Genomic DNA, 13,676 nt, shown 5'->3' on the forward strand with positions numbered 1-13,676 from the left:
GGTGCACCTAACCCTAACCCGTTATATGGCTGCCATTGTGCCTCTTAAATCCCTTCCATTAAAGGCTTGTACAAAGCTGTTGTAGCTTTCGCTGTAAAAAATATAAAAAGTGGTATAAAACCAGCTTTCAGGCAACAGCAAACTAAATATTAACCTACAAGGGGAGGGTACTAAAGCCTTAGCGTGTCGCAGGAGAAATGCGCGCTTACCAGTTGCGTGCACTCTTCTAGTTCGTACTTATGGTTTATGGTTTATAGGGTTTAACGTCCCAAAGCGACTAAGGCTATGAGAGATGCCGTAGTGGAGGGCTCCGGAAATTTCGACCACCTGGGGTTCTTTAACGTGCACTGACTTCGTACTTAAAGAGGCGCCTATATGTACAGTCGGGGACGAAAGTCTCCGGACCACGTGTTCTATAAACGAAGCTTGTAGCTCTACTATCAGACAGCGGCTGGAGACCGCACTTCTGGAGATTAGAGAACAAAAATTTAACTTTTACCTCCACAAGTGTGGTCTCCAGCCGCCGACTAATAGCAGAGCTATCGGCTTCGTTAGAGGAACACGTAGTCCGGAGACTTTTGTCCCTGACTGTACAGTCATGAGCAATAATATACGGAACCAACTTTTTGCCCTAATTCCAAATTTTGCTGCTATTTCCCTCACTAAATTTGAGAATGATTTTTGGATATTATACGCGAGGAGGAAAATAAGTTAGAAAACAGAAAGAAGCTGCGTTTTTCTCACATGTCTACCACACATAATTGTGGAGTAATCATTGAGCGAATGCTCAAACTTCGTTCCCTTCCATATTTCTCAAGAGTGGACTTGCATATACTTACTTGAGAAGCTCGGCAAGTTGGCAGGTGTTCATGATCAAAGAGCGTAAGCAATATGATGAGGGGCAAAAAACAACAACACAAATGCTCGTTCGCAACATAAAGCTTCCGCTGCAAAGAAGCAACAATAATGAGCACGAAGGCAAAAGGATACAAAGAAAACAACAACAGCGCAGCCGAGCTAAAAGTCCGCTTATCAGGATGGATAAGAAAAAAAAAAAGGAGAAAAGCAAGAACAAAGGCAATCGAAAACAAGAGGCAGCGCGTTGATAAGTATAGTGGCTGGACTTTTTTGTGTAAGCAGGAGTACACCCACAATGGTACGCCTAAATGATTTTTTCAAGTGAGGTTTTTGCCGTAAAAGGTGCGGATTCCTAAGGGCCGTTTCACATGCATGCGATTCTCGCCTGCGACGCTGCGAATTCTGTCGGACTGCGACTGGGGAGGGCCGTCGGTCTAGCCGCAGACGGCCTGCGACCAAGTTCCGTCCGGTTGGAATTCAGTCGCAGCGTCGGTGTCTTCGCTCTGCGACTGACCAATGGGCAGCGCCGAGACGGCGCGTGACGTGACGTCACGTGGGAGCTGTTGCCGCGGCCGGTCTCGACGCGCGCGCTCTCTCGCTCGCGCGCCTCGAGAGCTCGAGACCGGCCGTGGCCGCGGCAACAGCTCCCACGTGACGTCACGTCACGCGCCGTCTCGGCGTGGGGTCACGTGGGAGCTGTACCCGCGGCGTAAGCAAAACTGTTTATTCTAATCAAAACATACGAAATATTGCCTTGCATCTAAAAACACGCTGGTCATAGCATCATCAACACATTCCGTGCAACGTTTCTGTCGCGTTTAATCGTGGGTTGCCTATGCGAACATCGAGCAACCTTGCATGTCCCTCCGACCGAATTCGCTGGGTACGCGTTGCATGTGAAAGCACTGTGCGAAAATCGCACCGCGGCGTCACCGACTAGGCCGACTATTTTCGTTCTAGTCGCAGCATGTGAAACCGCCCTAACGCGTATCTCAACAAGCTCTCTATTCAGTACCAGTTACAGTGGGTCACAGGAGAAATTAAGATAGCGCTGGAACGAGGAACAAGGCATGACAACGCTATCTTTGATATTGAGTTCCAGTTGAGTTCTCAGGAGTTTATCCTCAGACACGCCTCCCCATCCTAAACAAACGCTGTTAGCTTAGCGCCGTCTGCTTAGGCATCACCTGCTTAGAACTCCCGCCTGGTTAAACAACAACAGTTTGCACCGACGTCAAGGCCGGAATATACGGAGCGATTTTACGGCGGCAGGCCGGTGATTTTCGCCCAACGGCGCGCACCCAACGTCCGGGTAGGGTTTTAACTTAGTTAAACCGAGTAGACGTGTGAACGCATGTGTTTGGCCTGGTTGGCTCACGGTTTTGCTTTACTGGGTCGTCGGCTCGTCTGGCGACGATATTAGGCTCAGGTTAAGCTCTGATCGAGGTTAAGCCGATCTCATCTATTCACGCTGCAGATGGAAGTTTTAGACGACGACGATGTGCAATGCACAGCGCGATAGTGTGTTGCGGTTTAACATGAGACGTTATCGACTGTGGCGAGAGCATAGTGATTCTGCTTTCGGCCACGGTCGTGACAGGACACAGGATGGCTGGCTCTTCGTGAGCTCTGATAACGGCCGATGCTGGCCGCGGAACATCGTTTTTGGATGGTTTGAAAGATTACAGGATTGCACTTCCCGCTCTGCCTACCGGAGAAGGACTGAAAATAGCGGTCGTTCTTCACGGCGACACCACTGGAAAGCCTTGCAGGATTGAAGATTTGCGCCAGCCGATGAAAGAAGCCGGCGTCATCAAACAGGTGGGCGGTATGGGAGCGCACCAGATGTCGCACGCCTGGTTAGTAAACTTCCGTAGCGAAGAGGCCAAGAAAGAGCTGCTCGACGTCGGGCATATCACTGTTAAAAGGAAGATTTGCGTAGTGTTTGACCATGAAAGGCACGAAGTGCGGCTGAAGGTGCACTGGTGCGCCTTCAACGCGAGCAACGAAACTCTGTGGCGGGCGTTCGCTGAGTACGGCGAAGTGAAAGGAGTCTCGAGCGATAGATGGAAGACGGGCGGGTTTGAAAACGCTGACTGGACTACTCGAGTGGTGCGGCTGGTTCTACGAGAAGATGTAAGCCTCGAGCGCCTACCCCATCAGATACGTATCGGGAACGGGACAGCGTTAGTCGTCGTGCTTGGGCGTGCGCCGATATGTCTCCGCTGCCGCAACACAGGCCACATTAGGCGTGTCTGAATGGTGCCGAAGTGTCGCCAGTGCCACGCATACAGCCACGAAGAGGCTGACGCACGAAGTCGTACGCCTGCGCTGCTGAGCGAGGAACACTCGGCGAAAACAGTGAGCTACATATGGACGAGGATGAAGCGGAGCAGGCCGCCTCAAACCTAGTGGTCGAGACCGAAACGGCTGCATTGAAGCGCGACGACAAGGAAGGCGATATGCCACGGACTGCTGAACCAACGCTCAGCCCACCCGAGTCGGCAGTCATGAACACGCGGTTACCGAGTCACCGAAGGTTATCCCACGCCCCCCTGAAAAAGGCAAAGGGGAATCCATGGAGTTTGACACTGCTGCTGCTAAACGGCGCCGTGAAGACGTCGCTGCAACGGGACCGGATCAAAGGCAACGCCCGCTACAAAGCCAACGAGACGCCGGCGAGGTGAAAAGACAGCGTGTCACCAGCGGGCAACGATCGTCTTCGCTTCCTCGCGACTACTCAAAGTGTTAAAAATGGCGGGACAGCACTACACGGCGCAACGTTGCTCGTAAAAAGGTAAGCGCCGTACTGGTGGCCTGGTCTTGCTAAGCGATGGCGGCTTTTGAAAGACACCTCGTCGTAGCCACGCTTATTGGCAGAGGCCTTTCATCTAGGAGGAGGCAAAATCAGCTGTTACGACTCGGTACTGTGCAGGAATTGGATATCGTAGCGATACAAGAGACCAAAATCGAGAGTCAAGACCAGACCGACAGTATGGTGCGTCCGTTCAGCAGCCAATACTGTGTTTGCGTGTCTCATGCGGTGGGTACTGCTGCAGGGTGCATGCTTTTGATCCGCCAGTCACTGGGAGCGATTGTGGAAGGAGTTCAGACTTGCGTTTTCAGTCGTTGGATTCTCCGTGACATCACATTTGCTGGTCTGTAAATGTCGCGTCATCTGTATTTACGCGCGCACTAACGTGGAAGAGAGGCGAAAACTTTTTTAGACAGTGGAAACTTTTGTGATACAGACCATCTGGTCGTCTTACTTGGCGATTTCAACTGCGTAAGCATGGCACGCGACAAGATCAGTTCGACTCGATCCCTATAGAGATGCGAGTACTGCCTGTTTGAGTGACGTAACTGATCGCTATCATCTCGAAGATGTGGACGATTGTATCGGGTGTGGTTCTGGCGTTCGTTTTACCCATTTCCAGGGAACGAGTCACGGGCGTTTGGGTCGGGCGTACGTATCTGTCGAACTGATACCATTCTGCGGCGAATACCTCCTACAACCAGTGCCGTTTAGTGACCATTGTCTTGTTGTCTTTCATGTAGGGAAAAGAAAAGGAACGAAAAGAAAATTCGCGTAGGAAAACTGAAAACTTAATGAAAAGCTTCTGAAAGATGATATCTTTACGAAACGTGTAGTGTCGGCGATAGGTGAACTGCAAATAGAGGGGGCAATAAACTTCTTGGAGTGAAGTGGAAAAGATTTAAACAGGCAATGAAAATGACAGCTATTGAATGATCGAGCGATGTAAAGCAAAAACAAATATTAAAAGATAATATGCTTAGAGATGACTTGAGATTTTTGATAGCTCAAGAGGGCAAACAGCCAGGAGCATGCATCGAAGAAATTTGCTCCGTTAAGCGGAAACTAGAGGCAATAGATACGCAGCGGTATCAAGGAGCGATCGTGAGGGCGAGGGCACAGCGCCTGATAGCGCGCGAAATGCCCACAATATGTGCTCTCGGCTTGGAAAAGAGGCACGCCCACAAGAATGACATACTGAAAATAGAGTGGAACGGCGTAATTTACTCGGATAAAGCAAATATAGAGAGGGCCTTTTATGAAAACTATAGCGGGTTACACCAAAGTAAGAACCGAAATCTTGGTGTACTCATTTCCTGTCTTTCATGCCGAAGCTTAGTGGCAAAACGAAAGAACGGTTACAACTGCCTATTTCAACCGAAGGAGTGCGGAAAGCCATAGAAGGCCTCAACTTGTGGAATGTCTTCCAAGACCAGATCGGCTAGTTACATCGATCTATAAGTCATTAATGATTTTGCTTAAGTTTCGACTACGCTGTTTACTGAGGCTTATGCCAAGGGTATGCTTCCACGTCATTTCTAACGCCACAAAGCGACGATTAAACTGGACTGCGACAAGTTACCGGTTACCGACCAATATCCCTGACGAAAGTAGGTTATAAGATCTTCATGAAAATGCTAGCTAAACGACACCAGACTGTGATGCAAGAATTAGTAGGCCCACATCAGACCTGTGGAATTAAAGGCCGCACTATACAGGGTGTCGAGGCTAACTTTAACCAAGGGTTAAAAGATAAAATATTTGAGGTAGGCCAGGGAAACCACGTACATAACCTACCAATCGGCTTGCGCATCATAGGCAATTTTGTTTTGCAATTAATTAGTAATTAAGATAATTTTTCTAAACAAGTAAATATTGACTTTAGACAGCAAATGTGAATAGAAAAGTTGGAGAGAACCTTCAGAAACCCCCTTTTTTTTATTTGTGATAAAGAAAGCCTCATGTGTGTCGTTTTTCAGAGATCCAGATAAAGTGCGCGAAATATAAAAAAATCACGGGACTATAGCGCATTCGCGCGCCACGATTGTGCTGCTCTCAGCCGTGGCTTGAGTGAACGAAATCAGCTGCTGGCGAGGCGCGACGACCTACGGCAGGCCGATATGTCGACGGTGGTTGTGACGCAACTTGTGCCGCCACGCTTTCAGACTGGCTCGCGCGGGCGTCGCAACCACTGCGCGTGCCACAATATGTAACATAATCTTTGTAACCAAGCTTTGGTATGTTATGCAAGCAATTCATTGTCCTCGAGGCAATTTGCAGAAACTGCGCCATGTTTTTGCGGTTTTTGTATGGGGAAGCACTTGGGAGCGGACACGTCGAACCAATCTGTTTCATCTTGTCCGCTCTGGAGGAGTAGGTTTGGCGCATTTGTATTTGCGCCAGTTGGTGAATCGATTTATGTTCTTTCGGGACGTGAATAACCCCTTTGACCAAATATTTAGGGGAATCCCCCAAGGTGGAGTATATTTGTAATAAGGGAGTAATTACTCATTGACGTCCACCCGAGCGCAGCCATACGGCCACAAAGGAAAGCTATACAGCTTTCACAGAAACTTCGTAGTTAAAGAAAAATTCGTCCTGGTCCGGGGTTCGAACCCGGGACCACCGTTACACCGGAGCAGTCGCTCTAACCATTGAGCTAACCGGGACGGCAAGCTTATGGTAGGGCGAGAGCGAATTGATCTATAACTCGAAGTGGGAACAGTGTTGACCAAATATTTAGGGGAATCCCCCAAGGTGGAGTATATTTGTAATAAGGGAGTAATTACTCATTGACGTCCACCCGAGCGCAGCCAAACGGCCACAAAGGAAAGCTATACAGCTTTCACATAAACTTCGTAGTTAAAGAAAAATTCGTCCTGGTCCGGGGTTCGAATCCGGGACCACCGCTACACCGGAGCAGCCGCTCTACCAATTGAGCTATATAGCTTTCCTTTGTGGCCGTTTGGCTGCGCTCGGGTGGACGTCAATGAGTAATTACTCCCTTATTACGAATAACCCTTTCTGCGATCTGTGTATCAGGTTAGGTTGGGTGGGGCCTTGCCAAATTTAGTTGTTATTTCGGCGACTATTCAAGGGGGGCTTTTTCGGCTTCCTTAGAGAGGTTTACACGGCATGTCGTGTCTTGCAAGCGCGATTTTCAATAGATTATTTGTCAGCTGCGTCGCTAAAGAAACTTTATAAGGACCAGTGTGATGTCTTCCTCCTAGTCTCACTGTGCAGGTCGTTGTACTGCGCAGATTCATGGCAGACAGTTCTAAAACGTTTGGTTTGGTTTTATGGGGTTTAACGTCCCAAAGCGACTAAGGCTATGAGAGACGCCGTAGTGGAGGGCTCCGGAAATTTCGACCACCTGGGGTTCTTTAACGTGCACTGACATCGCACAGTACACGGGCCTCTAGAATTTCTCCTCCAAAGAAATTCTAGTGAAAACCATGGCTGTACCAAGTGGAGTTAAAAGCTTCTTTTTTAAGCTCCATACGAACTCTCTTGAAGCCGAGTGGTATCTAGAAGAGAAGGGTGTTTTTTGTACCTTGGGGGAATCATTGTTTCATGTGCCGAAAGCCGGAAACTATTGAACACGTTTTCTTAGATTGCTGGGAAGCCTTTTTCTTTTGGGACATTCTACAATGCACGATTAAAAAAGACTTACCTGTGGGTGCTTTCGGAATCAGATTTTTTCCCCGTTGACAATAAGACGAGGTTCATTTCGACATGATCATGATATTGGGCCTGAACCGTATTTGTGGATCCAGGATGGCAGTCAAACATGCAATCATTGGCGCAAGGCCGATAAGAGAGTATTTTCGTGAATCTGTTGGAAGAGATATTGAAGGCCACAAGATACAAGAACCAGTGCCTGAGCGGCTTCCGAGAATGGAAGCCTTGTTATACATGCGCGAATTTTAATGCGATCACGTAACCCCAATTGCGGGAGGCGTATTTTTAGCATGTATGTTGTGTGCTTCGCGTGGATTGGTTTGTAAATGACGTGCTGAAGTCGGCAATAAAGAAAAAAAAAGTGGCGATAGCGCAGTGCCCTCGGGCAGTGGCCAGTGAAGCTGATCAGTTAGCACCGGCGCGGGTTCGAAATCTAGTCGGGGCAATATTTATTTTATTTCTGTATGGTCTGTTGCTATGCTAGGGTTTGCCAAAGTCACCTTCAAGGTCAGTCTTCACAAAATCTCGATGGGCCTTTTAACCTCGTGAAGTAAACCGGATGCCCATTTGTTTCCCCCTGCAGAAAATGCTTTCCTCACGCGCGAAACAGGATTTGGGATTTGCAGCGGGGGCTGCGAGTCAACCCACCCCTTGCGGCATAATCGAGGGGTTGAGCCCAGTGGACTCTTTGACCAGACTCCGCGGTGTTTAATTAACCAGTTTTAAACTCGATAAATGGACTCAAGCCGTCCCTGTCGGGTTCATGCAAACGCCGTTCTTGAGTCTTCGCGTAAGTGAAGCACGTTGTCTGTTGTAGCTATTGTTCTTCTTCCTTGGCTTTGCCTACCTTGATGGCCAAGCGGGTTTGTGACAAGCCAATGCAAGCCGAACCAAGAGGGAAGTCAAGCCAAGAGCGAGGGGAAAAGATAGAAGGGAAGGGGAAAGAAGAAAAGAATAAGAGGAACAAAATGGAGGGACGCAAATTAATACCTACGGCTCTGGCCAAACGCTTTCACTAAGCCGCAGCTTAGTATATAGCCAGTTTATTTTTTTTTCTACCAATAAGACAAAACTATACTTAGTCCCTGGCGCTTGTAACAAATGACCTTTATTCAGTGTCACAGTAAAGACAGGTGCATGCTTTATTCTCTTCATGCAAGTTAATGCATTCAACGGTGAAAACAGTCGAAAACAGAGTCGCTGAAAACAGTCGTGAAAGTTGGTACTTATATACAATGAGGCCGCTCGATGACTGAATGCTTTATGCTTTAAACAATGCTGCTACAGAAAAGGGTTGCTGCCCACGAACTAACAACAAGTGATTTGTAAGGTTCTGTCGCGTCGGACTATTATGGCACAAAGGGATGGAAGCGTATAATTTCAAGGGGCAATAAGAACCTAATAAGGAGATTCTAGCAACGGGTACTTTGGCGTAACGAAGCATGAATTCTGAAGAATGAGTACACACTACGTGCTTGACGACAGGACAATGTTCAACATTGAAGATGAGTGCACTTATCGACAGCCGAACTACTTAAAACGTACTCTTTTAAGTAACGCAGTGTTCAAGGCGTTTATGCAAATGAGAAATTTGACGAGGCTATTATTTGCTGGAGATATTTGCTTGAACGCTCAGTATCATGTTGTGGTTCTATCCTTTTTCTTTTTCACGAGGCTGTCTTGAGCATGTTCTGTCCGTTAAATTTAGGCCCTCCCATGAAACTTCATCGTCACCTTTCAGAAAAGCGCTTGTGTATACTCGAGTGTAGCGGTTCCCAGCAAAACGAAGCCATTCGGAATTGATGGCCACAACAATCAATATAGCAAAGTGCAGGCTAGATTTCCAAAACTGTTTCCGAAGTTGCGAAAATTCTGGTTGCTTTCTACTGCAAACTATCTTTTAAGGCTGCTTCCAATTGCTCTAAATATTTTCCATAACCTTTTTAACACTACTAAATTTTACTAACGAAAGTAGGCAACAAATACTGGCACTTTACGGATGCAGAAAATGGCGAAGTGCGTTGTTCACAAGGAGCAGTCAGCGCATGAAGCAATTTCTAAGAATGCAGGTAAAGATACGTGCGTACACGTTTTCTGCTCCGTTTTCGTGTGCTGGTGAAGTACATGCTGTCAAGGCTGCATACCTACAGAATACAAATCATTAATTTAACGCACCCTCATTTGCCGCCGAAGACATCCGGCAAAAGCGGTTTGCAGCGACTATCGTTCAGAAACCCCGTACTACTATAAATGCCGAGTGACACTCGTTAAAAGTGATACCCATTTTTGCGCCTCTTACGAGGGTGTTAGTGTTCAGTATTTACTCTTGCTGTTTCAAATCATTCTGATAGCTCAATTTATCTGCTAGCCAGGGAAAGAAAAAGTTCTAGAACATCTCGACTTTAATTCTTCACAGGCCTAAAGTAAGCCACGTATACACCGCAGCTTCCTTTGGCTCCCGACAGAGTACTCGTCTGGTCCCGCTCTCGATTCCCGTGCGCACCCACAGGATTCCTCACACACTCCACGTCACCCAGTCACCAAACCACTCCGTGTTTAGACATTCACGCTCTTTTCCATGTTCTCATCAAGGCCTCCAAGTCTCTTCTCTCGTGAAGAAAGGTTTGTTCTTTGCATAGCTTGTGCGTACCACAAGCGTTTGAGCATCGCGGGCTATCATTGTACAATTCACCATCGTGTCAGGCACTTCCTGTGCCCTTGCTCGCCATATGCGCTTTCACACCGCAGTCCTTGCCTCGCACCTTCATTTGAGCTCCATTTTTCAGTCTCGCACGCTGACGTCGCAGTGTATCGACACTTGAAACACTGCCTTTCGCATCACGTCACAACGGCTTGCAGTGGCAAGCCTCATTTTTAGACCTGCTATGCGCACTACCTCACCGCGAGTGTCGGTGCGGGTCCTTGACTGACGCCATGGCCTCGGACAGATATCAGTTTGTTTACATCGGCAAATTGGGACCCTCTGCGCTGGGCTTTACCTGGCCTTCCGACTTCTGCTGGTCTGATAAGCATTCAACAACGCACCGTAACCATACGTGCTCGCTCTAAACGTTTTCTCCGACCAGCTGCTACTCGAAAGGTTGGCAATTTCCACAGTTTGAACGGTTTAACAGTTGGTAACTTTCCGTGTTGAAGACAGCAGCATTTAGTTTTGGGGCATTGAAACTCTCCGTTGGTTCATTCGAACTAACGTCATACTGTTGCCGAGAATGCTCTCGGTTGTGAACGAAGCTTCCCCCAGAGCTTCTTTTAAGGCGTGCTTCATAATTTCATGAGCACAATCGTGACGTTGAGGTCCTCATTGCAGCCGGCAGCAAAGTATCCGAAAGTGCAGAGCAGTCCAGCCCCTTCTCTCACCTTTAGGAATTGTAGTTCGTTAGACGTATTTAGCCATGGTATCGGCGCTAAGACTAATTACCTAATCGGGTCCTTGTGACACCTCTGCGATTACTTTTTTCTAGCTTATTCAACCTATAATGACAAACCACGTAAATGCAAATACTACACTCACGCTTTGCCGTTTCGGCAATCCCGCGTATGTCTTTTAAATTCGCAAAGATGCACAATTTAATTACAAATCCTCCCAAGAGATACGTGCTGGAACTTTAAAAACCGAAATTTTGAAGGTGCAAGGTGCGGCCAATAAAGGCGCCAACTGTATAATTTATTCATCGTCGGGGGTTAGTCCCATTATGGCTATGGCCACGACTTTTCATTGCGCTTGGTATACGGCGTCATCAAAACCGCTTATCTGGTTAATCTCGCGTGCCCATACTCTTTTCAGATTAATCTGTCCACACAGACTCATTCAAGAAGCACGAGCGCTAATTTTGTTCAGTTGGCAGTTATCTATGGGCTTTCCCCACATGACCTGTGGCTGTAGTTGCGTTCCTTGGCTTGAGTTCAAGGAGCTGCATTAAGCCCTGAAGAGGAAATCGGAAATTTTGCCAGTAGGCTCTACCAAGAGTGTTATTGGCGTAGAACACCCATTCTACTCCTCTGGTAAGATTATCTCCTCACATGTCGATTTAGTCAAATCTGAAAACTAATCCAAAGCCGCAAGGCAAAATTATGTCGTTCCTACTGCCGAGGTCACAAACAGGCAGTGAGCACTGCTGGAGGAGGTCGCCGTAGTAATGGTGACGAAGTTTTGCTTGAGCTGGCGGGCGACCACCTTCTTCAACTTCCCGCACCAACTGCTCTTTGGTATTGAAGTCAGGCCTGGTGATGATCACTATCCAAAACTGTCCATGGGCTGCATACAATCCACGCCACCAAAATACTCATATAGGTCCTCTGGAGCCACTGCCTTGACGCGGCCTCCGCTGGCCGAAGCATCGTGATGCACTTGCGTAGAGCACTGGAGGCTCCTTGCAAGACTAGGTCCACCTGGAAGAATTGAGTACAATGGCGCAGATGATGCCGAGAAAGACATCACTCCTTCTCAGAACGGCACAAGGTGCAGCTGCGGGCCGACGTGTTCCAGTTCGTCAAGCAGCAGCACTCGAGGGCTTCTGGTTTATCACCGCATAAGACGTGCCCTGTGGTACCCTCCATCTCAACGCAAGGTGCCATAAGTGTTGTTTATGAGCATTTAAGCCCTTGTGTCCTTAGGCTCGACCTCCCTGTCCCAAGAAGCACACTGGCAGATGCTGGTCGGCTGAAAACCCGGCTCATACTTTCCTCGAGGTACCGCAAAGTCAGACGCACGTGCGTATTGCTCGTCCCGGCTCGTTCACACGGCAACACCTACAAGTTTTGTCCCGAACTACCGCTTGACGATGACATTTAGCGAGATGCCGTCGTTGACGACCACTTCGGTGGTGTCCAGGTAGGGGTCGTTGTTGTTGTTTCCTCCCCCGCTGCTGCCGTACGGTCCATCGGCGCCGGTAGAGGGAGACGAGGCGTCGTCCTTGGACCAATCCTGCTCCGTGGCCGACGAGAATACCACGAAGATGAGGGCCGCCAGGAACTGCAGGCCTCCGCTGATGACGCTCACCGCGTACAGGGGCGTCATGTGGTCGTGCCGAATTTTCTGCGGAAACGAAAGGAATAAAAACTTTTCAGTGACGATTGCATTTCGGTGTGCTTAGAAAAAATTTTAAATTATCAGGTACTTAAACAGGCCTTGCAGTATAGCGGATGAAAAATAAACAGAGTTCTCGCCATTTTTAATGGCAGAGTGAGAGCAATAGCTGTCATTTCTTCCTCGTTAATTCTGCTGAGATATCATAACGTGAATTTGTTGCCTAATCCGTGGTGCTCTTTTGATTTCTTGACGCTAACCCTAACTTTTTCCTTTCCGCACCTCATCGCACAGCCCTGAATTCAACTTCACGCATTTTGGATAACCTCCATATTTGATCACCATGGGCGAGTGCTACCAAGATTCAACTATTTTATGTAAGAGAGTGTACTGTGCTCCAAAGCGAACACGGCTCGGCCCCTTACCCAGGTGTTGAAGATATGATTCATCATGGGGTAAAAAGTGAGATTTCCCAAAGAGGTCATTGCCCCGGACAAGCCAGCTATGATTCCTGCGTATTGCGGCGAAATGTCCAGCGGGTTCACCATGTAGCCTGCAACGAGAAAAGAACCACCCTTCAGCCACAATTCAACCGTAAGCTCTCCAGTGTAGGCTACGCTCCGATGGCACATGTAAGGAAAGAAAGCGCAGAAGCCTCAGTACTAACTACCTCGACGAACTCATGGAAGGAAACTATAGAACAAATAGAATTCATGACACGAAATAAGTCAGGCTTACTAAGACAAATGCGAATGCGCATATAACGTTGGCTGCTTCCTATAGCCCAACCACAACGCAGTATGGCGGTTATCATGAAGCCTATGCTTTGCCATAGCTGTTCCCGAAACGTCCATTGTCTTGCAAGTTCTATTACTGTCAGCGGCTGGTATCGAGGCTCTGCACTCCACGATGGGATTGCATTCGAGTGAGAACAGTACGGCAGCCTCGGAATAACCGTATCAGACTAGCTCGCTTGTACGAATAGCGTCTTGCCACGCTGTTAACTGTAACGAAGTGGCACCTACCGGCAACGGCAAGTTCCCGAATGGACATGGCAAAGAAGTAGAGCACCATGGCGAAGTCCGTCGGCCCGACATACACCATCGTCATGAACAGCACGGCTTCGGTCAGCAATCCTGTGCCATAAGTGCGGTAAAAGGCATAGCGCAGTGTATAGGCTACTTCATGTGAAAAAGGAGCAATAGCATAGAAGCATCACTCTATGTTTGTACGTGAGCGCGTGATCACGTCATTCATACCACAACAGCCGCACAT

General features: G+C 48.1%; 1 protein-coding gene and 1 pseudogene across 3 annotated transcripts in view; one reads left to right on the forward strand and one right to left on the reverse strand.

The window, feature by feature from the left end:
* The first annotated feature begins 2,466 nt into the window (after positions 1 to 2,466).
* On the forward strand, positions 2,467 to 3,610 carry LOC149371491 (uncharacterized; annotated as a pseudogene).
* Positions 3,611 to 8,440: 4,830 nt separating this feature from the next.
* LOC149371492 (vesicular glutamate transporter 3-like) overlaps positions 8,441 to 13,676 on the reverse strand; it is a 78,646-nt gene continuing 73,410 nt past the window's right edge. For all 3 annotated transcript variants that reach the window (XM_089565726.1, XM_089565724.1, XM_089565725.1), the window contains exons 10-12: positions 13,427 to 13,537; positions 12,827 to 12,954; positions 8,441 to 12,410 (exon numbers count right to left, since the gene is read on the reverse strand). In XM_089565726.1, the coding sequence (XP_089421852.1) occupies positions 12,144 to 12,410; positions 12,827 to 12,954; positions 13,427 to 13,537 (506 nt within the window). In that variant the 3' untranslated portion in view covers positions 8,441 to 12,143. The remainder of the gene's footprint in view (positions 12,411 to 12,826; positions 12,955 to 13,426; positions 13,538 to 13,676) is intronic.

This window comes from Amblyomma mixtum, chromosome 1 (genome assembly GCF_055824585.1).
Source record: "Amblyomma mixtum isolate Tamu chromosome 1, ASM5582458v1, whole genome shotgun sequence".
Taxonomy (NCBI): Eukaryota; Metazoa; Arthropoda; class Arachnida; order Ixodida; family Ixodidae; genus Amblyomma; species Amblyomma mixtum.